Genomic DNA, 22,632 nt, shown 5'->3' with positions numbered 1-22,632 from the left:
AAGAGAGGTGTGAGTGAAGGACACCGTTTCTCTTACAAAGAAAGGCTGAGGGAGCTGGGCCTGTTCACACTCAAGAAGAAGAAACACCCCCTTGAGAAGAGAGGACCTCATCGGTGTCTAACAGCGTCTGAAAGAGGGTGTGAGACGGTGGAGCCAGGCTCCTCTCAGCAGCGCCAGGCTATAGGACAAGAGGCAACAGGCAGAAGTGGATAAAGTTCCACCAGAACGTGGGAAGAACTTTTACTGTGGAGGTGACTGAGCACTGGAACAGACTGCCCCGAGCGGATGCCGAGTCTCCCACACTGGAGATGTTCGAGAACCGCCTGACACACGCCTGTACCATGTACCCTGCGCTGTCCCTGCTGGAGCAAGGCGCCGCCGCAGACACACCACCGCGCCCCCGCGGGCCAACATTCCCTTCACGGAGAGCGCCCCGCCCGGCTCCCCGAGCTGCGCCTGCGCAGAGCCCCGCGCGGGGGAGGTGCCCTTGGGGCCGAGGCGCGGCGGGGCGTGACGTCACTCCGGTGACCCCACCCGAGCGACGTCAGGAGTGTGACGGCAGGGGGCGCCGGAGGTGGCTGGGCCGGGGCCGTCCACGCTTATGGAGGACGAGGACTGCCCAGACCTGGTCCCGATCGGCGCCGGCGGCGCGGAGCTGGCCGATGCCGGCCCCGACAGGAAGATCCCCGTGACGATCATCACGGGGTATTTGGGTGAGGAGCGGGAGCGACGCTCGGCAGGGACTGCGTGCGGGCAGGGAAGGCCCGGGCGGGCCGGGTGAGCAGCGCGGAGCCAGGGCTGCCGGGCGGGCGGGGGCCTGCACCCCACGGGCCGGGTGAGCAGCGCGGGGCCCTCCGGCCGCTCCCGTGAGTTTGCAGGGCCACTCTGAGGAGAGGTGTAAGCACCTAAAGGGTTGCTGCTTCCACCACCCTGCTTTCAGAAGCCGCCTCGTGCAGGTCACGATTGACAAATGGCTCTTGGTCACTTAGCGTCAGAATAGTGCAACACATTTGGCTCAGTTAAATGCAGACTGTGTTGCAGTCTGAAAAATGTGAGGTTCGGCGTTTTTCCCGTGCCCCTCGACCAGCAGAGTTACTGTGTGATACACGCAGTTATGGACTGCAAGAATCTGGTTAAATTTAGGATCGCAGTCACTGTGCTGAAGATTGTAACTTTGTACTGCATCACACTGTTGCAAAAAAAAATCTCTTAAGGACAAGTAAGGAAGGTTCCCTAGTTGTAGTGGTCACCTGCTTTGGGCTGGATGATCTCCAGAGATTCCTTCCAGCCTTGACAATTCTGTGATCTTGTGCATGGGGTGAAACTGCTGCTAAAGCCCCTCAGAACACGTTTTGTAACACGTTTTATAACAATACCCCGTTTAAAGGCAGTTAGTAGCACATCGTGGTTACTCATGGCAGAACAGGTCAGAAAAGGCAGTAAAGAGGGAGAAGATTTAAGTCTGCCTTCTGTTAAAAGAAGCATAAAAGTTAGTGTCGTAGGAGAAATCTGCCCAGCTAGTAGGGAGCTTGTAAGTTTATCAAGTACTCACACTTAATGAGTGGGAAAAACTTATTTAAGGCTGCAGTTTAATGTCCTGATAGTTCTATGAGTTGAAATATATCTACAAATTAATTTCTACATCATTAGAACAGAATGTAGGACATAAGAATGAAAATTTCTATTTAGAAGAGAATTGCTTGAAGTGTGCATGTGCATGCATAACAGTATTTAGCTTTTATTTGAAATGTTACGTGTTTTTTTTAACATTTTAATAGAAATATGGTCTGTGTTCTAGGAGCTGGAAAAACAACTCTTCTAAATTACATACTGACAGAACAGCATAATAAAAGAATAGCAGTTATTCTGAATGAATTTGGAGAAGGTATGTAAACGTGCAGAAATCTTTCTTTTTGCCACAAAATGACAAGTACATAAAACTACTGGAAACCAAGACTGTTGTAACTTTAAATCCATTACTGAAATTATTAACATACCTCATAGTCTTCAGAAGGGCAGAAAGTCTTTTTGCTGGTTTTCATAAAATACTGACATGCATTAATCTATTTTGCACATAAATGTAGGCCCTCAGAATAAAGTAAATAAATACATCACCCTGTTGGAAGTGCTATACCACCATTTGTCTAACTCAGTTTCAAGCAAATGGAAATTGAAATAATATGTTGGTAGATGATATTTTTTAAAATTTCCTTTCCCCTCAGCTATTTGCAAATCGCAAATTATCATGGACCAAGAAAATGGGGAGATGTGTGCTTGATGGCTGTGGTTCTTTGAACTCTTTGCTTTCAGAACTTTTAATTGCTCTAGCTGTAATTTCATATCTGTACCATAGTCAGAAGCTTACATTGTTTACAGTTTATACTGTGTTGGTGGGGGGCTCTCTGTTTGTTTTCATCAATAAAGATGTGTGTAGCTTTTCTGTTCACAGAGCCTAAAAGAAAATGTACACACAGAGCCTTTATTTGACAGGGAGGCACAGGCTGGTGTCCCTTTCTTTTAGCAAAGTTTGTGGCACTTATGATGTACCATCATCCAGTGGGGTTTGAACTTTGTGGAATGAGCTTTGTCTTGGCTTTTAAATTTCTCATAAAATAGAAAATACAAATTTCTTGAGAACATATCAGAAACGTGGTCTCAGAAGAAAAGAATGTAATCCACATATCTCTCTCTTAAAGGCATTGTCATGCAAGATTGTAGCTTAAAAATATAGCACCACTTGTATTTTCAGGAAGTGCCTTGGAGAAATCTCTGGCAATCAGTCAAGGGGGAGAACTCTATGAAGAATGGCTGGAGCTCAGAAATGGCTGCTTGTGCTGTTCAGTAAAGTGAGTACAAGTTCTGTGCAAGTTCTTCCAGTGGATATTGTGGGGAATTGAGGAAGGGAGAAGACATCCAGGATTTGATTCCTGAAACTGATGGTAGAATTGATTGAGACTTCTTTTGTTGGATGAAACAATTGGAATTTGGGAGGTAGAAATTTATTTCCTATTGCTGTCTTGCTGGATTTGGACTTGGTGTCTTTCAGAAGAGTAATCTAAATACCAGCTTATACAGCATGGGGATGTTGTAGAGTAGGGATCTATCCCTCTATTGTTAGTATAATGTGCTTTCATGTAGAGAGCTGAAGATTCAGGTAGGCTGGAACTAGGACTCAGGTTTCCCAATTTCCCCACAAAACGCTTAGTCTGCTTCTTTCTTTGTACATTGGTTACTACTTCAATATAGTATTCGTCAAAAAGGATGAATGGAAAACCTTCTGTGACCTAATGAAACACAGTATCCAAATCTGTAAGCTGGTGGTCATGGTAAAAAGCGAGAGAGTATTTGTTCCCTTGACATGTTTTTTTTTACCCTGTTTGTTGCAATGCTGAATTGTTTGTGCTAAGTTTGTAAACAAGGGTCATGGCCTGTTTGCCCTAAAAATTTGGGAGAACTGGTCTTATGCCTTAAATAGTAATAGGTAGTAAGTGGAAAACAGAATCTTATTGGATTCTGTTGTTCTGGGGTGTAAGGAATGCTGTCTTAAGAGAAGCATAGAAGTTTTATATACATTGATTGTTTTATTATTTTTATATGCTGTTTTATATGCTGCTGTGTTTTATATACAATGATTTCTTTAAAAAATGCTATACATTTCTGCTTTAGACTGACTTCATCAGCTCTAATTTAAGTAAATGGCACGGTAATCTTGGTGTAGGTGAGGTAGAAAGACAGGGCAGCATGCTTCACTTCTACCTCACCCCTTATTTCTGTAATATCAGCTGCCAAACCAAATAGTTCCATATCTCCACAGCCCTACTGTCCTTTACAGGTTGTTCAGTGTTTGAAAACAAACCTGGTGGGTTAGGAAAATGCTATTTTTAGACTTAAATGAAGGAGAAAACTAAAATTTGCCTAATAATGTGCCAGCAGATAACTAAATTTTTGTTGCAGACTGTAAGTCTGCAAATGTCCTGTCTTAGAACTTTTGCTTTGATGATACTGACACTGTGTTCTGCATCAGAAGATACATTTAAATACATGCTTTAGCTTGTTTTCTCTGTTCTCAGGTTTAATTGTTTCTTCTTACAGGGACAATGGTGTGAAAGCAATTGAGAACCTGATGCAAAGGAGAGGAAAATTTGACTATATATTGTTAGAAACAACTGGTTTGGCAGATCCAGGTAGTTCACATTACAATTTTCATAACCATGATAATTATTCTGTTTTTATGGAGTGCTTATTTGCTCACCAGTTAGTTCACTTTGACAGTTGTAATATTAACGTGGTGAATTGTCAGGTGCCTATGCTTCAGTGGTGGTACAAACTCCAGTGAATTGATTCAAGGTGCAGATATGACTTTGTCTTTGGTTGAGTTCTGTTTGCTGACCTTAGTTTAAATTGAATCTAAAGCTTAGTAGAAATCCAGCTAAAATATATTTCCATTTAGAGAAGACACTGGGCTTAGCAAAGAGAAGCATACTCTAAAACTAGTAGTTTTCAATACGCTTTTGATGTTCTACATTCCTCCTTTTAAAGTCTAAATAATTAGCATCTGTTGTATTGTTACACTGGTTGTGATAGGCCTTATATTTTGTGAAGTTGTAAAATATACTGTGAAACAGACTAGTACGTTCTTCTTAAAGAGCAATAAGAGATTTTACAAAATCCTTCTGTGCTCTTTAGTAGTATTTATTATTAAAAAAGGTGTTTAAACTTGATCTCATGTTAGGAATAGCTATCCAAAACAGTTTTCTCTAAACCATCCACATTAAAAATCTGTTGTAGATGGAGAGGGAAGGAAATTCTTATCAGAAATTCAGTTGTTTTCCCATTAGGAGACTGGTGCTTTCCAGCTCAAAGCTAAATAGTTGTCGTTATAAAGTAATTTTCTTCAAAAGACAGGACATTGATTTCGCCTCTGTTACACACAAATTCTGTTTGAGTCAAATTGGAAAACTATTGAGCTTTTTGGAAAAAAATCAATAGATACCAGAAAACGATTTCATGTTGTGGTCCCTGCTATATCTTGCCTGAGTAAGCACTAGAACAGCTGACACGTATTTGGGTCTGATACAGAGTGGTGTTTGAAGGACTGCATCATATCACTTCAGGTGGACAGTTTTAGGTGTTGGAATGACTTTAGTCACTGATCTTATTGTTAGCACTGCAGATAGAGTTTTTCTGTGAAATACCTCAGTGTTGGTAGTTTACTGGAAACATCTCAATTTTGCAACTGTATATATACTACACTTCTTAGGAGCCGTGGCCTCCATGTTTTGGGTTGATTCTGAGCTGGGAAGTGACATCTATCTTGATGGTAAGTGCAAGCCTATTTTCCTGTGTATTGGCATTTCATATCTGGATTTAGAGTAATGTATGATTGGTGTTTTAAGGCAAGGTTTGAGAACATGTTTGAAATGTATGAACTTGGTTTTCACACTGGCAGATTTGATCACAGAGGTGTCCCTGCATATTCTGATGCTTGTTTATTTACTTGGGGAGGTGCTCAGTCTTGCAAAAGCCAGAAAAAGTTGTTTAATGCTTTTCTAAGGGATCAGATATGGACAGCTCTTGACAGTGATGTAAGGGGAAAATCTCATTAGCTAGAGGTTATAAAACCTCATTTAGGAGTAATATTACAGCATGCTTTTTTTCCCTCTTTCTTCCTTCTTCCCCTTCTACTGAAATGCAGTGTTTCCTAAAGACAATTTTTCTGAATTCATAAATTGTCAACACCTGGATGTTTCTGCCTTTTGTTTTCTGCTTTCTTCACCTATTGTACTCATTGGCGCTAATATTTGCTGTGTTCTAATAAAAACCTGAGATTACTGAAAGATAAGTCATCACTATATGTAGTTAAAGAGCAATTTTTTTAATGTAGGAAAAAAATTTACTTTTTGGCTTAAAAAATGCCCTACTAACATTTTGGTCAGTCTGTAAAATACCCATCTAACCAAGGAAGGAAACACTGAGTTCAATAAGAAGGAGCTTCTTGAGTTTCTGCCAGAGACTTTCAAATTCCTGGTCTTTTACCATCAGAATGGCTACATACATCAGTCAGTCCCTTAATTTGTTTCAGTATTCTGTAAAAGCATACCTCAGCCAATTTCCTCTTGTGGAAGATGAAGCATCTACTTTGTAAGAATTTATCTCACCTGGTTCTGTAGACATTTTACTACGACAGATAAGACAATGAATAAAAAAATACTTAGGTAACAAGTTTATTGTTCACATACTTTCAGTGCTTCCAGTTTATTATAACTAGTTGTAAATTTGCTGATATTGTTACCTTTGTACAGGAGGTTTTCAAGTTGTTAAACTGTCAGCTGCATTTAGCACATTTCTATTCCATTTTAATGTTTTCTTTTAGGTATTGTGTCTGTTGTTGATGCAAAGCATGGATTGCAGGTAAGTTACTAGATTTGTTATATCGTTTAAAACTGCAGCATTAGAACAGCTATTGCAGTAATGTTCATGTGGATTAATTAATTTTAACAATAGCTGTAATTCTTAGATTGAATGAGGACATATTTCATTATTACTATCTTTTGGATGGGCACAAGGAAGTACTGATATTTGCAGGAATTCACATTCTTACAGACACAGCAACAGGTGTGACAAGAGATGCCAGGTTGCTAAGTACTTGGTTTCTTATAGTTCTAACTCTTCACTCAGGAATGTTGCTTTTAATCCAAATAGGCATTTGGATTGCTGTAAAAACAATGGAGAAACTGGTCACTGGTCTGTGTTACTTGAAAGGAGAGGACTAAGAACAGATGTCTTATACCAGTGTGGTAACAAGTGAGTTAGGGCTCCGCCTGGGAAGGGTACTAATGTAATGGTAGCTGTGGCAGGGAGAAATGAAAGCACACGTGTTCTGGTACCGCTTCACATTAACATGATATATGGAAGCAGACAAAAAGAGCAGGTATTAGAGTAATCTGTATATAAAGTATAATGTAAGAACAGACATATACAACAGTGAACTTAGGTCAGCAAAGATTGTGATTAATTCAAATAGTTCAGCTTTTTTTTTTTTTTTTTTTTTTTTTTTTTTTGGTAATAGGTGGGTGTAAATATAACTATTTGCAACTTAATAACTTAGGAGGTTACTGCTTTGATTGGGTATTGATTTTGCAGGATTAAAAAAAAAGTGACCATATGAAAAAATGCCTTCATCATTTGAGAAATGCTGCTCACTTTTAAAATTTCAAAAGGCTTATTAAACCTTAACAAAATACAACAAAAGGACTGAATAAGGAGAAAGACCTTAAGGGGGAAAGGGGGACTATGGGGAGAACAGAGGATGTCCAAACAACAAATCACAATAAGGTAACTCTACATTGATAGAACTTCTCTTACATACACATAATAGTCATCCTTTAATTGCAGGAGCCAGCCACTACATTACCCATCTATAATAGTCATATAGAAATTCTATGCTGTGAAAGTGTTTGTAGTATTTTTGCATTTACAATGGCTGCAAATGGCTCAGAGAACTGAAGAATAATGGTTTAAGAATAAGAGAGTAGTTCTTCCCGTAAGATTTTTTTTTGTTTGGATTACTTGGGTTTCTCCTTTCATTTGTGCTTATCTGATAGCTGATTTACCAAAAGGGTAAATTTGGTAAAAAAAAACAAAAAAGGATATCAGATTAGATTTAACAAAAGGGTAAATCAGGTTAGCAGTCCTGTTTTCTCATTAATTTGTCTTGGACTGGAACAGAACAAATGGAACCTCATAGCAATTTGGAAAGTTAAGTTCATTGTTTTCTACAAGAACTTTTGTGGAGAAGTTGGTAGAAGACTGAGGGGAAGGGGATGATTTGCCCTTCCAAGCAGTCACCATCTTCTAAATCACCTCAACTATCACAAGAAATCATAGCATGTTTTAGGTCAACCCCTTTTCAGCTGGGTTCCCTCATATTAATTCAGATGTGTTTTATATTATATATTGCTTGCAAAAATGTTGTTCTGTTTATCTTTTTCTTCATGCAGTGCTGAAATGTTGTCTCAGATGAAATATAATTGTGTTGCACACAGCAGCATTAAATTATTAATGAAAACGAGTTTTAAAATGCTAGACTTTCAAGTAATATAACAGAAACAACACAAAAATGTTTTGAAACATTTAAATTTTCTATCTACTATTACCTTTGGCACCTCAGTGAAAACATACATAATCTGATCAGTAAACCTGTAAAACACTGACATCTACACAGAATAGTAGGAACTTCAGACTTTCTTAGTTGTGTACTAAGTAAACTTTGGTATAGAAGGACTTGCTAACTTGTTTAGTTCCTCTGATTGCAAAGCCTGACCTCAACAGCTGCTTATTATTCAAATAACTTTGAAAGCGTACAGGTAATGGCATTGAGATAATGTGCAGCAATTTAAGTATGTCACGCTTCAAAGAACCAACCCATCACAAGAAAAGCTGACAAACATCCCCTGTGACCAACCATACCACCACCCCCATGCTAATTGATACCATGGGTTATCAATCTAACAGGTTTGTCACACAGCAATCTGAAATACTAATTTCTTTAATTGAGGGTGAACAGTTGGACAGCTTGAAGTTGCAGTCCTCAACTTCCAGGACCTGACATCTGCACTACTGACATTTGATCTTTTCAGGGCAACAAACCTAAACAGTAATTGTATAGAATCAATACACAGAGGATTACAAAGAAGAGGTTAGAGGAGAGGTTCCTGAGAGTCATCTTGTTGTTATTCTCTGCTTAGGTTGTGCACAATCAGGAAATAGTTTTGTTTGTTTTTACATGATAGACTCACAGTATGCAATAACTTATTTTTGCTTTTCTACAAGTAAAATGCTGTTAGATGCCTGGTAATTACAATAAAGAAAAAAAGTTTTCAAGGTTTTTAAAAAGCTGTATATTTCCCATGACAAATTGATTCCACTTTTAATTTGTTGTTTCTCTAACTGGAAACTGAGATTTTAAAGTAATATTCCTGGTAGATTTAGAGCTGATGAAGGAGTGCACAGGACTCTCTTAGAGATGTAAGCATAAGTGGCAAGTTCTTATTAATACTACAGCACCAGTTTGAAGTTTTTCTGTCTCCAGATGTCTGTGACATTTCTATCCTAGAGATTGCTACCTCCATGGCAGAGTGGGCAGAAAATAACTTGTAGCTAGACCTTTGCTGCTTCAGTGTAGTCTGTTGCTGTGACTAAGTTAAGTAAGCCTTTGTCTTGCTAAATGTTATGCTGCTGCTTGAGATGCAGGTATTTTCTTCCCTTTCACTAATTCTTCTGCAAAGACACTAGCTTGGGCAGACAAGTGGAGATGATACTGAAACTCCTGTAGCTTCCGACTTTGGACAGACATGCCAAAGAGGAGTGGTTTATCCATACAAACCTGAAAAAAGTTACCAGTTTTTACTATCAAAGTAGAGTTTGTCTTTGAGTCTTCAGAGGAAAAGAATGTGAAGTTACATATAAGAAAGCTGTATTGCAAGCCTAGCCTATGTTTTGTTAGTTAGTTGAGTTCACACTCCTTTGTAAAATAACTGAGCCTTAATTTTCTTCCAGATATATTTTTTCATTTTTACTGTGTGTTACGGTAACTTTTTTACTTCATTGTAAAGCTGAAAAGTAATTAAATATTATAAGGTTTTCCAACCCTTTAGCATTCTAATAATAAAATAAATTAGAAGAGTTTGCTTTTAGCTAATTATAAATCCATGTAATGATGAATATATAAATGTACTTTTTCACTATCATTTAACAGAAAGATTCTGGATACCATCTTCCTCAATGCTTTGTCAAAAAACAGACCTCAACTGAATTGGATTTGGCTTTCTTTAACTGCAAATCAATTTAAATTTAATTTGAATATGTTTAATCCAATTCTTTTAATTTTTGTTTAGCACTTGACAGAGGAGAAACCAGAAGGCCTTATTAATGAAGCATCTCGGTATGGATGTAGAAATTAATTTTATATATCAAGTTGGGAATTGCACTGTATAAAAGTTCATTGGAAATGGGTTCTTTAAAATAGGGCTTTTTGCTCCTGCTTTGCTTAAACTGAGGTAGATTGGTGTAATGAGGTAAAATGTGGAAAAGTAACATCATGGTTCATTTGATCTTTCTGCCAAGAATGGACTGTTCTATTTTAATAGTGATGGGATTTTATTTAAGAATGAGAAGCACCCTTGTTGGGGGAATTAAAAGTTTCATGTTAGGATCTATCATGCTTGAAGCAGAACTGGAGATAGAAGAATACTTTTTAATAAATGTGGAGCCACAATAATTAAGGGTTATTGTAACAATTGAAGTCTTCATAAAGCAAAGAAACTTGAAGTATTGCATTACAAGGATCACATAAGGATATAATCTCACTGGCAAATAGGGATTTGTAAAGTTGTTGAATCACTAAGCACTTTGGATTAAATGACATAAAAAATCCAAACAAACAAACAAAACAACCCTGAAATAAAAGAATCTAGCAAGCCTTGATTTGATCTGTTAGGGCACAGAAGAACATATTGAGAAGTCAATAGTACTGTAATCATTCTCCATCATGTTCTAGTTTGATCAATGCTTGCCCTTCTGTACTAACAATGTTCATACTACCTTTTGGGGCCATGGGGGAGATAATGTTTCTGCCTTACAGATAAAGTACTTGTTTGTTAGTGATGTCTTTTCCTCTCTTTTTTTTCTTAATACATAGGCAGGTTGCATTAGCTGATCTTATAATCATCAATAAAACAGATTTGGTTTCAGAAGAAGAATTGAATAAAGTCAGAACATCTGTGAGGTATGAAACTTTTGGCATAACTGTAACACTACTTCCTCAAAAATTAATTTAAACACAGTTACTTCTTTACTGCTGTTAAAATAGAAATTAGATCTCATTATTAGATGGACAAAATTGATAAGCTTACAAGAGAAAAGAGACTGCCTCTTGGAAAGATACTTTAGTACTTCTATGTACTTACACAATCTTAGCATTTTGTCTATCTTGATAAGATTTGATGTTGTTTAGTACGGACAGACCTTTTTCTTAAGTGTTTATGTTTTTACATTTCTGAGCAGCTGATGCCATTTTTTGAGAATTAGGAGAAGTGGAAAAAAATCTGCTGGTAAATATGAGTTCACTGGCAAATGGAAAGATATATGGAGAAAGTCCCAAACAATTGTCATGGAAGCAGATGAACCAATGGTCTGAATCAAATTAATGATCAAAGACATTACTCTTTTCTATCAATACCATGATAAGCCAAATGAAACATTAACATTTAAAATACTTATCAACTGTATTAATTTTTTGAAATATGAAAATAAAAGTGCTTAGACTGAGCAGAGAATAGCTTTGGATAGGAAAATACTGTTCTCACTGGTGGTATCTTGTTGTCAGAACTTGTGAAGTTCACCAGCTATAGTGGAAACCAAATATCTCAACCCATATCTGATAGTTATTTAACAAGCTGATAATGGAGTTGGGATGCTATTTCACATGATGCTGTCCATGGTTAACATATTCAAACAATATATCACAGTTATATTTTCATCTAACTAATGATTCTTCTGTTTTATTTTAGGTCAATAAATGGACTTGTTAAAATTCTAGAGACACAAAGATCAAGGTATTAAATGGCCACTATTACTAGGTACTAGATCCTGCTTCTTTTGTGTCAGTTTAAATCAGTTCTATTAAATCAGTTTTGTTAAAGGAAAAGTATTGAATTAGAAATAATTAATCCAATGTTTATTTTATGAATAAGCATCTAAAAATTTTTTTTTGAGGAAGTAAAAATGTATTTCTAATTTATATTTTTCTTCATTGGTGTTCATATCACAGAATACCAGAATGAGTGAGGTTGGAAGAGAGCACAGTGGGTCATCTTGTCCAACCCTCTTGCCAAGCAGGGTCATCCCAGAGCACATGGCACAGGATTGTGTCCAGATGGTTTTTGAATACCCCCCATGAAGGAGACCCCACAGCCTCTCTGGGCAATCTCTTCCAATCACCCACACAGTAAAGTACTTGCTCATGTTCAAGTGGAACTTACTGTGTGTCAGTTTCTGCCTGTTCCCTCTTGTCCTGTTGTCTGGCAGCACTGAGAGCCTGGTCCACCCTCTCTTCAGCTACTTCTATACACTGAGAAGGTCCCCTCTCAGTCATCTTTTTGAGTCTGAACAGGCACAGCTCCCTCAGCCTTTCCTCATCAGTGAAGTGCTTCAGTCCTTTAAACATCTTTGTTGCCTTCCCCTGGACTCCCTCCAGGAGCTCTGTGTCTTCCTGTGCTGAGGAGCCCAGAAATGGGCACAGAACTCCAGGTACAGGCTTACTAGAGCTGACTGGAGGGGCAGGATTACCTTTCACGAACTGCTGGTAGTGCTCTTCCTAAGGCACCTCAGGACACCTTTGGCCTTCTTGGCCACAAAGATACACAGTCAACCAGCCTTGTGACTGAAGAGCAGTTTGTACAGCCAGGTTGGTTTTGAGCTAATAATTGGGTATGTGCACTACAGTGTTTTCCTTCAATTGTGTCACCCTAAATTTTATTCTCATTGCTGCTGCAAATAAGTTGTTACTACAAAATGACTTTGAAAGCAGTGGAAAGAAGTTACAAGAATAACAAAAAAAAAAAAACATTGCACTGGTTTTTGCTATTTTTAATTGAAATTCTGACTCAGATTTCTTCTTTAGTAAGGACTTAAATGGATTCTGTATTCCCAGGAGCATTAGGAGAGTAGTATATCTTCCAGACTGCTAGGACTGATTTGTGCACTTTTACATCAATTATTGTGGTCAGTGTTTGTAAAATAGAGGTTTTTGATTTAAGCAAATTTAAAGGGAAGGTAATAGTCATAATAAAGTATACTTGGCTTTTTAAAGTTGTTGTCAAATGTAGTTGGAAATTGTAGAGAAAAATACTTGCTGTTGTTGGGTGATCATATAGGACCAATTTTGAAGAAGATACTGAACTACATTATTTGTGTTTTAAATGTCCATTAGGGGGACATCCAACATCTGATCTCTTTGCATATTTTATGGTGTCTGATGCCAGCTAGCACTAAGTTTTGGATATGAGATAAAGTGGGCCTCAGATTCAGTCCTCAATGACAACTCTTTGTTACTTGTTAATATTGTTCTGCAAATGACACATACAGTCTCTTCCATTATTAAACATTCCAAATGTGAAATCAGCACAAAATTAATTTATTGGCATGGTATGAGGACATACCCTTCTTAAGAGGGGTTTGTCCCTCAAAAGCCCACATTTAAAAGGGAGGATTACTATGTGATTTTTTGGAACACTGCTGAGAACAACTGACACTGAGCTGATCATGAATTTTACACAGGAATTGTTTGTGTATTCCATTATAAGTCTTTCATCTTAGAAACTGCTTGGTACAACTACTGTTGAATGTAAAAGTTTAATGATTCTGGTTGTATTCCAGAGCTTGGGCTTTTTACTTGTCGTGTTCTTTTTATTTAGCCCCATGTCATCAACTGTATCTGAAAAGCTGTCAGTTGCTATTAGCAGTGAAATCTGTAGTCTGTATTGCTTTGTGAAGAAAAGTTTCTTATGCAAGTTTATAGGTAGCCATTCTTGTAAGCAGATATGATTGGTACTGCCTATTCTGAATTGCATTTTTTATTTGTCTGTTTCAAATTGTAGAGTTCAAATTTCTAGTAGTAGTGCTTCCCTCATAAAGTTGTTTCAGTTTTGTTTGCTAACAGTGTGTCAGTATAAGCTACATGTATTCTGGGGGTTTGTGTCTGTATTGAGAGGCTCAAGGTTCCTTTTCCCTTTCAGGGAAAATATTTTTTTATTCAGACATAATGAATAAGAGATTTTATCATACTTTTGGAAATACCTTGTATTTTACTGTATAACAGTAAAATTTTAAAAGTTTTGTTTCTGTGCTTACATGTTATTGTGTAACTAAACACAGAATTTTCTTGTAGAAGACAGTACCAACCACTGATATCCAAAAATAAGGCTAAGTATTAATGGCATTAGTCTTATAGACAAGAAAAGAAATATATGCTTCAGTAAACACCTTTAAAACATGACATTTAAATACATAAAAAATACAAAGCTTTCTTTTTTCCCCTCTCTTTAGAGTTGATCTCTCTAATGTCTTGGACCTGCATGCTTTTGACAGTTTATCTGGAGTAAGGTATGGTAATTTTCTTCTCTTCTATTAGAAAAAAATACCTGTGTATGAAACATACACACTGAAATCCTGGCTCAAATTTGCATCAGAGTTTCTCTTAGAATTTCTAGTTTAGTCCATCCTGTCTAGACCAGGACAGTCACATTTTAAAAATTACTGCTTTATAAGTGGTAATATTAGATAGAATTTCTTTCTTCTTCAAATGCCTGCAAAAACCTTTTTGACCTTATAAAGTTAAATGAGCCAGAGTTTGTGTGGTTGGTTGGGTTTTTCCCCAAAATGCAGGTTTTGGTTTAGTATCAGAGTAGATTTGTACACTTCTCTGGTTTTTTTAAAGTATTTCAAAATTTTTTCTCCTTTGTATTGTGATGAAATGGAGGCATCTGTAGATTTCACACAGAAGAATGAGGGACTGAGGTTCCACAGCAAACAAAGGTTCTACAAATTCTGCTAACTATGTTTGTCATTCCTGGGGTTTTTAAATGCTGAATGCATGATTCAGCATCCTGGATGGGTGCAGGAGTAAAATGGGAAGGAAGGGGGAAAGGTCTTTTTGTTCATTGTGAGCAGAAAGACCTGAAGAACAGCAAAGGGAGTGAGGAGTACCGGAGCAATCATAAAGTAAAGGAGGGAAAAGGAGGGTAATATCAGCTTCATTCTTCTGTAGGAAGAAATTGCAGGACATGCAAATTAGTAACATCTATTAGATAACATGTGCTTGTGAGATTTCCCTCTGAACTGGTACAGTACTATCAAAATGATAGGTTTTGTCTTGTTTTGCTGGCACTGGCTTTGTCTAATCAGTGAAATACTGTAGTATTTGTTTCAAGATTTCTACCAATGTCAGCATCAGCGAAATACCAAACTAGGCATCCAAAACAAAGTTAAGGGAGGAAGGAGACCGGTATATCCTTTAGAGGCAATAGATAACTATTAGTTTGTAAGCCAGATCATAAATCCATGTTCCAAGTTCTTATAATGGATCAGCTAACTGAATTGACTCATCCTGGAGCCACACAGCAGAGATAAAGCAGTAAAAAGATGTGAACCAGAAAAAGACTGTTCCTGTTAACAGCAGTTCACAGTTAGATCTGATTACTTGTAATATTAGGATGTGTTCTGTGAAGTTTACTAGTTTGCTGCACTCCACAGATCTGAGAAAGTTCTTAAGGAACTGACAAAAAAAAATCTTTATTGCTTTCCTCAATCTAGTGTTCTCTCTTATCCCACTCAGTTACTTTGAGCTTCTCAATATTTGGTATTAAAACAGAGGAAGCACTTTAAAACATTTGTCAGCATTTAAAGACAAATTCTAAATTACCAAGAAGATTGTAGACTACTTAAATAAAGTTCAGTTTATTTTCTTTATGTTTGAACTCAGCACAGCAAAATTGCTTACCCTGTTTCTAGTTCCTAGACACAGAAATTCTTACATAAAATATTAGTGGTGGTTTCAGTGCCATCGCCTGAGTAGAAAAACTTTGCATCCAACATCACTTGAACACAAATACACACCAGTACATAAATAATGTTTTTCTTTTAATGGCACACTGCAGGAAGGATTTCTGTCAGCAGACAGATAACGTCATCTGTTTGGTGTGACTGTGTGATAGAGCCTTGTAGTCTGGATATACCCTGAAGTCACAGGAAGCACATCATGAATTCTGGATTCTGTGAAGGGGAGAGTAAGACAGCAAAGCAAAGGAAGTAGGAGAAGTAGGAATGTGAAATATTACTTCTGTAGCAGATAGTGTCTTTTTTCCCCACCATAAAGGCTTCTTAAAATTTTGCAGTCATCAAATTAGGAGAAGGGATTTTAATGGGCAATTTTCTCTAAATTGGCAGAGGGCATCATAGTAACTTGTGCTACAGTATTTCTTCTCTGTGTGTTATTCACAACATAGAGAGAAAACAGAAACAGTACAGAAGATGGTATTTGAAGAAATTTTGTGCTATCTTGATTAATTGAGACAGATGTGCATGTGAAATCTAAAGTTGCAATACAATTTTCACATGAAAAGATGCAGTAAGACCCTAAATATTAGTTTACAAAAGAGGTTCCCAAGTAGAGCTTGAACTTAGGGTCTTATTGAGTAGAGAGTATCTGTTTTAAGTTAGCAGGCACACTGCATAGTACAAGTGAGCTGTACAGCTGAGAAGTGGAGGCTGGTATACAGTATTTCAATAAGTGTTACAGATTTTGTTCTCTCCAGCAACAACTTTGTACATTCTTTTCTTCTTGATTTTCAAATAATTGTAAAGTTTTTTTAAAAAATGAACATCTATTAACTTGATAAATTCTAGCAGTTTATTTTTTCTTGCTTGTTCTAATGATGTAGTTTGCCTTTTTTGCAGAAAGGAGTATCAAGGGTCTTGTGTTCATTGAAGTATAAATGTTTTTAATGCTGAAGATACTGCAAATCAGCACTATAATTCTCTTTATGTTTTAAAAAGCATAATTTTCTAACACAAACAACTATCAAACAAATATAGTTAAACATTTCTATTTTGAGATTCAAAATTAATTAACTGTTGAATTAATTATTTCAGTGTACTATATATTATTCTGAATATATAGTCTATCTCTGATATTTCAGCTTTGCTCTGCAATACTGGAATTTTTAAAATTTTGAAATAATGGCATTTTGACAATCCTACTCAAATGCAACATTTAACTTCACTTATTTTCAGTTTGCAGAAAAAGCTTGAGCATGTAAAGACAACACATGCACATCTAGATAAGGTAATTACCAAAAATACTGCTTTGATGTTTTTGCAACAACAGGGCTGTTCAATATTGCATGCTAATTTTGTTACTGTTTCAGAAGGTTTCAGTTAGGGAGTAATGTGTTCTAAGGTATTTGGAAGATGACCTAGATTACACAAAAAGAATGTGCTTTATTGTAGATAGATTCTAAATGACTATATTAAGTCTCACTTTTAAAAATAGCTTATAGGCTTTCAGACAGTCATATCATTTGTTGATTCACATGGAGAGTATTAGTGAACCAAATAGAACCACTTTTTTTTTTAGGTATTTGCAGAAACAAGTCCTAAATTTGTAGCCAGTCTGTCCTATAGGTTTTCTATCCAAAACAAAATCTCTCTAGTTGAATTGTGGGTCACAGTCCTCCTTGGGGTGTCCATAGGTGGGTGGAGTTCACCCATAGGCCACGAATCCCCTAAGAAAATGCAAAAAAGTAAAAACTTCTATTTTTTAAGGTGTTTTGGAAAAGTGAGCTTTCTGCAGAAGGTCTCTATAATTAAATTGAATTTTCGGGTTAAAATATGATGCATACAATGCCTGTATTTTTATTTTTAAACTGCATAATTTAACTGTGAAGTTGCTAGTCTTGGAAACAGGAAAAGGCAATAATAAATTATTTTGGAACTACAGATTAAATGCAAAATCAGTTCATGCTTGATTATAATTACAATGAAAATACTGATTGTTTTTGCTTAATCAAAATTCTTAAATATGCTCAGTTATAGAATCTTAATAGATCCCTAAAATAGATGGAAATGTTAAGTAGAATCCTTCTTGAATGTTATGAGTTATAGTATCCTTGTGTGTATTATTAAGGAGATTATTGTTAGTTTTGTAGTGTGTAGCCATTCGACAGAACTAATTGTTAGTATCTGTGTTTAGTTTAACACCCACATATTTAAGATGATTGTTGAGACATTTGAGGCATAATGAGGGCAGAACACTTCTCACAGTAGGCTGCAAGTCCTTGTTGTAAGACAAAGTGTGCTTATTATCTTCATGTTGAAGGTCAGCAGAAACAAACTGCGCTGTGCTTGGAGCACAGTGAACTTTGGTCTGACGTGTTTTGAAGCTGCTCAGAGTGTTAGCTCTTGATTGTTTAGATAAGTTTACTTGGTCATTAGACAAACATTTGCTGCTTGTTGCTTTAATTTCTTTTTTCCTTAAGTTTAGACTAGTCATCAGAAGGTAGTCGTTGGAAAGCATTACAGGAAGTAATTCTCTCTCTGTTCTTCCAAACCATTGAGCAGTTATAGTGACAAAAATAAGACATTATTTAGTCTTTAAATAAATTTTTAATTTTAAACTATATGTTTTATTTTTATATTTTCTTTTGGTAATTGATCCTGAGCAGTTAGCTGGCAGTTGCTTTAGCACAGAACTTAACTTCATACATCTTGATTTTCTGACTCTATTCCTACACAGTCTGTTTATAAACAGCTTTTTTTATAAGGCAAGTACAGATTGTCTTTTATGAAAATTATGTTGATTATTTTTTGTCTGATAGTATTGTCATCAAGATCAGTAAGCCAAAAAAATAGCATTGTTAACCATATTTGAAAGCTTGATCATAATAGTCTCTACAGCAAAGAATTACATGGCAGCAGCTAATGGCACTAAACTGTTCAAGGCATTGTATCTGCCCTATAGGTGCACACCCAAACAGAAACAAAAAGTAGAGCTTAATTTAGAAAATTAGAGCAGAACAGAAATAGAGGTTTGGGGTTTTTTTTTATTTGATGTTGTCATATACTTGCCTTTTTATGAGGCCAAGTTATAAAGAACACTTTTTGAAATTACTGTTACAGGATTTTTATTCAGTGTGGTAATAAGCGTATCTTGCCTTTTGCAGGCTATAATTACAGTAACATTTGAAGTTTCAGGAAATATAAAAGAAGAAAACTTAAATCTCTTTATTCAGGTAGGTAATACATCACTGTCAACTGAAAAAATCATTGTAGCTTTTTATAGAAACTCATCCCATGCCACTTCGTTTATGGAAATAACTTTTTCTTTTCATAGAATCTTCTGTGGGAGAAGAATGTGAAAGATAAGACTGGATGCACCATGGATGTCATAAGACTGAAGGTTAGTCAGAAATTATCAGTTTCTTTGTTTTGTGTTTTTTGTCTGTACACCTAAAAAACTGCATTGTGCTGTCAATTACGGACCTATCAAAGGTGCTGCTGATCACTGTAGCAGAGCAGATGATATGGAGAGTATCAAGTTGTCATTCCATGAATGACTCAGAAAGAGAGAGCTGGCAGAGGAGCAAACATTGATCTTACTTGTTTTAAATGGGGAGGGCAGATGTACAGTCCCCAAACATCAGTGGCAGGGTTAAAAATCAAGCCATAGTTAAATGACTTTTAATTTTCTACCTCCATTGCTTTGAGAGATACTATTCATCTCCATATCTAGGGTTGGGATACTGTAGATTGGATCCTATAGATTGCTAGGTGTACTTAAAATTGTTGCCATAATATGCAGAAATTCAGTTTGGCGTAACATAGGAATGCAATAGTAGTTGTGGTCTACAATTAACAAGTTTTTACAGTATTGTCAGGCTGTTGTTTTGAAGATACAGCTCATAAGTATTCATCTTCATGGGCACTTACATGTTCTTCACTTGCTTGGTTTGGAGAAGAGTAGAGGTGACGATTCAGGATCTACTTTCATTTACCTTATACCAAGCAGCCAAGTAAATAATGAAAAAATAAGAATCCAGTCAGCCATTTGTCAGGCTGTAAGAAATATAAGAAAGTAAAGCTCTGGTTTGTTTCCTGAGAACCCTTGACCATCATAGATAGAAACATAATTATTCTAGTTTTATAGGAAGGAAAGTTGTTTTGCTTTCTCAGCAACAAAATTAGAGTATCCTGGTCTTCTCCTTCCTGACAAATAGAAGAGAGTAGCCACTGATGTATCTGAAGCTGCCTGAAAAGCAGTAATGCCATGCACAAGCTTGTTTTTGGTGTATTGAGCACTGGAATCAAATTAATCCTTTATGAGATGTGAAGCCTGTGTAAGATGTGTGCTCTCCCTCAGTTACAGACAAATACACCAAAGCAAATGAACCTCAGGCAACTAATTACAGAACAGGTTCCAAAGTTTGTTGCTTTTATATTTATATTATATCTGCAGTCATAGCCCTTTTGGCAGTAATAGTCATGGAATTCCAACTAATAGGTCAAATGGAGGCCTATTTTATGAAATATTTTAAACTTTCTTTAGGGAAGTGTCCTGGTTTAGGGCAAATTCTGGGAGGAACTTCCAAGATGTACAAGACATGTTTTACAGAATGTGTTCCACTAAAATATTTTAGAACATTGTGCTATGAAGTGATGAAAACTGTTTAATAGAGCTTTTGATATGTGAGTTAATGGACTCATGCTGACTGTTATCTTTTCTAATTCTTTTGCTAGTTGTTCTACTTCACACATGTTTATTCTTTCCCCAATATTCAAAGATGCTGTTTCAGGAAAGTAAATATACTGAGCATAAGAGCTTAATTGGACTAATCTGAAATCAGACATTTTTGTTCATTTTACATCATTTTGTTGGCAGGCAGGCTTTCATGGACTCCCATGTCAAACACCATATATGCATTCAAAGAGGCATAGTAGATGATGACATTTAATTTTTGCTTGGGCAGGCTAGGTACTGACAAATGAGGAACAGAATGAGGAACAGAAGGCAAAGTATGGTAAAATGTAATTCTTAGCCTTTAACAAAATAAGGAGATGTGAAAATGGATGTTATGAGTAGATGTGTTGATTGATAATATATGTTTATTTTGACTAAGAAGTTCACAGGTGCCAGAAGTACTACTCCCTGCTTGAACTAGATTGAAAGTTTTGTTTCCCCTCTTACATATTTTATTTTTAAAGTTTTGTTTATATACCCTAACAGTTATTTTTCTGATAAGGGACTGGTATCTATTCAAGGCAAATCTCATCAAGTGATAGTCCAAGGTGTCCATGAGCTCTATGACCTAGAAGAGACTTCAGTACCCTGGAAAGAAGATGAAAAGAGAACAAACAGGCTGGTCCTAATTGGTAAGAGGAAATTATGCATCTCCTTCTTTGAGTTTAAAAAGCTGTTTTCTCATAGACAGTCTCACAGACTTGGCCAGGGAAAAGCAATCAGGCTAAACTGGCCAGAATTAGTGCAGTAAGTTTGTTCAACTTAACCCTCTTTTTAAGGCTTATCCATCAAAACCTCCTGAAGTTCAAAATTGCAGCTGAGAGGAGTCTACACTATCCCTATTAGTGCCACCAAAATCAAACCAAATCAAACCAAATCAATAAAATACTAAGCTTTCATAAATTATGTTGGCATATTTAATCTTGTTTCTAAAATCTGTAATTATAAATTGGGTGATGGGAATAGTTTGAATGCTTGATCAAATATTAGTAACTGTAAGGAAGGTTATTATAGCTTTGAAATGTTTAAAATCAGTTTTGTTTCTAAAAATCTTGCAGTGCTGAGGTTCTGTGCTTCTATTTTCTGTGTATTTGTTTGCTGTGCAAAGTGTTTTATTACCAAAAATAACCTATTTTTTCCCTTTCCCTTATTTGTGCTTGAAGTCTGTTGTTGCCTTAATTTTAATACTGCTATTGTCGCTGATTGATATAATAAACACTTCCTTAGGATAGAAGAAGCTACTTGTATGTGTTTTAATGCACTGTAAAATACAGTTAGTTAGATATTTTATTTCTCTTTACAGGCAGGAACCTGAATAAGGAGATCATCAAAGAAGTATTCATAGCCACTGTGAGAGAAGAACGAGGAAACAGTTGACATAAAACTATAAAAAAGATTAAATGTCTGTTTTAATCCTGCAAGGATTTTATGGCAGAAAAGACTGAATGGCATGGACTATAGTAGTTTCTATATCCTCTTGGAGTTTATACAACAGTTGAACCCTGAAGTCTTCCTAAGAATTCCAGCTGACCTACTGCTTTAAGATTAGCTCTTATGGTTAGAATCAAACACAATTCTCCTATTTTGGATTCGGCTGAAGCTGTGTCAGCAACATCATGTAACTGTGCAGAAATGGAGACAGGCTGTTATGTTCTATGTGAAGCGTTACTGTAGGGATATGGGAAGCATGTTTGAAGCCTAGTGCTTTCTCTTCCTAACTCTCTTCCACTGGGAATGAAGCAATAGTGATTGTTGCCAGTGATATAATCACAGTACAAAATGTTTAGTGTTTACTAGTAAACTGTCTTCCATCTCTTTCCACTTGCTTTTGTGATTTTTGAGTGTATGCACCCATCCCAGGTACTGTTCTACCTGTAAACCTGTTGTGTAATGAAACTAAAAATACACAGGTAGCAGAGGCACAAGATCACATGGAGTAAATGCTGTCTACACAAAAGCTGTGCATGCAGTGTTTGGTCACATAGCCAGCAGTTTGAAAGAGGTAGCTGAACTCTTCAATCTTATAGGCCATCACCCTGCCAGTTCAGGTTCTGGGGAGCTGGGGACTGCACCTTTCCACTATATTCAGGCTGCTCTGCATGATTTCTAATGGGGTTCTGTGACACTACTTTGAAAACCTAGTCTGAAGCTTTTATCTCTCTGCTAATCACAATTTAGAGTTGAACTTCTTGCCCTGTACATTCTCCAGTACTCTTTGTTCACCTCTTAGCTTTAGAGGGATATTTTGACTACAGCTGTGTGAAAGCAAAATAAGTCAA

At 36.7% G+C, this 22,632-nt stretch overlaps 1 protein-coding gene across 3 annotated transcripts; it reads left to right on the top strand.

The window, feature by feature from the left end:
* Positions 1 to 568: 568 nt before the first annotated feature.
* On the top strand, positions 569 to 22,174 carry LOC118699317 (zinc-regulated GTPase metalloprotein activator 1A-like). Of its 3 annotated transcripts, none has more exons than XR_004982054.2 (15): positions 569 to 713; positions 1,799 to 1,885; positions 2,750 to 2,846; positions 4,093 to 4,184; positions 5,261 to 5,320; positions 6,374 to 6,411; positions 9,897 to 9,943; positions 10,700 to 10,786; positions 11,571 to 11,615; positions 14,107 to 14,163; positions 16,852 to 16,903; positions 18,780 to 18,848; positions 18,950 to 19,015; positions 20,875 to 20,985; positions 21,657 to 21,767. XR_004982054.2 is itself a non-coding variant. In XM_036403257.2 (15 exons), exons 1-15 carry the CDS (start codon positions 602 to 604, stop codon positions 21,728 to 21,730), a joined length of 1,113 nt encoding a protein of 370 aa, XP_036259150.1. In that variant the 5' UTR covers positions 569 to 601; the 3' UTR covers positions 21,731 to 22,174. The 3 variants fall into 3 exon arrangements, 2 of the variants coding, with proteins under 2 accessions (XP_036259150.1, XP_036259151.1); XM_036403257.2 differs by having other exon boundaries at positions 20,856 to 20,985; positions 21,657 to 22,174; XM_036403258.2 differs by lacking the exon at positions 21,657 to 21,767 and having other exon boundaries at positions 20,840 to 20,926.
* The last annotated feature ends 458 nt before the right edge of the window (positions 22,175 to 22,632 follow it).

The sequence above is a fragment of the Molothrus ater genome, chromosome Z, assembly GCF_012460135.2.
Source record: "Molothrus ater isolate BHLD 08-10-18 breed brown headed cowbird chromosome Z, BPBGC_Mater_1.1, whole genome shotgun sequence".
Classification (NCBI taxonomy): domain Eukaryota; kingdom Metazoa; phylum Chordata; class Aves; order Passeriformes; family Icteridae; genus Molothrus; species Molothrus ater.
The sequence above is the reverse complement of the archived record's forward strand: the minus strand, read 5'-3'. Positions and strand labels throughout refer to the sequence as shown.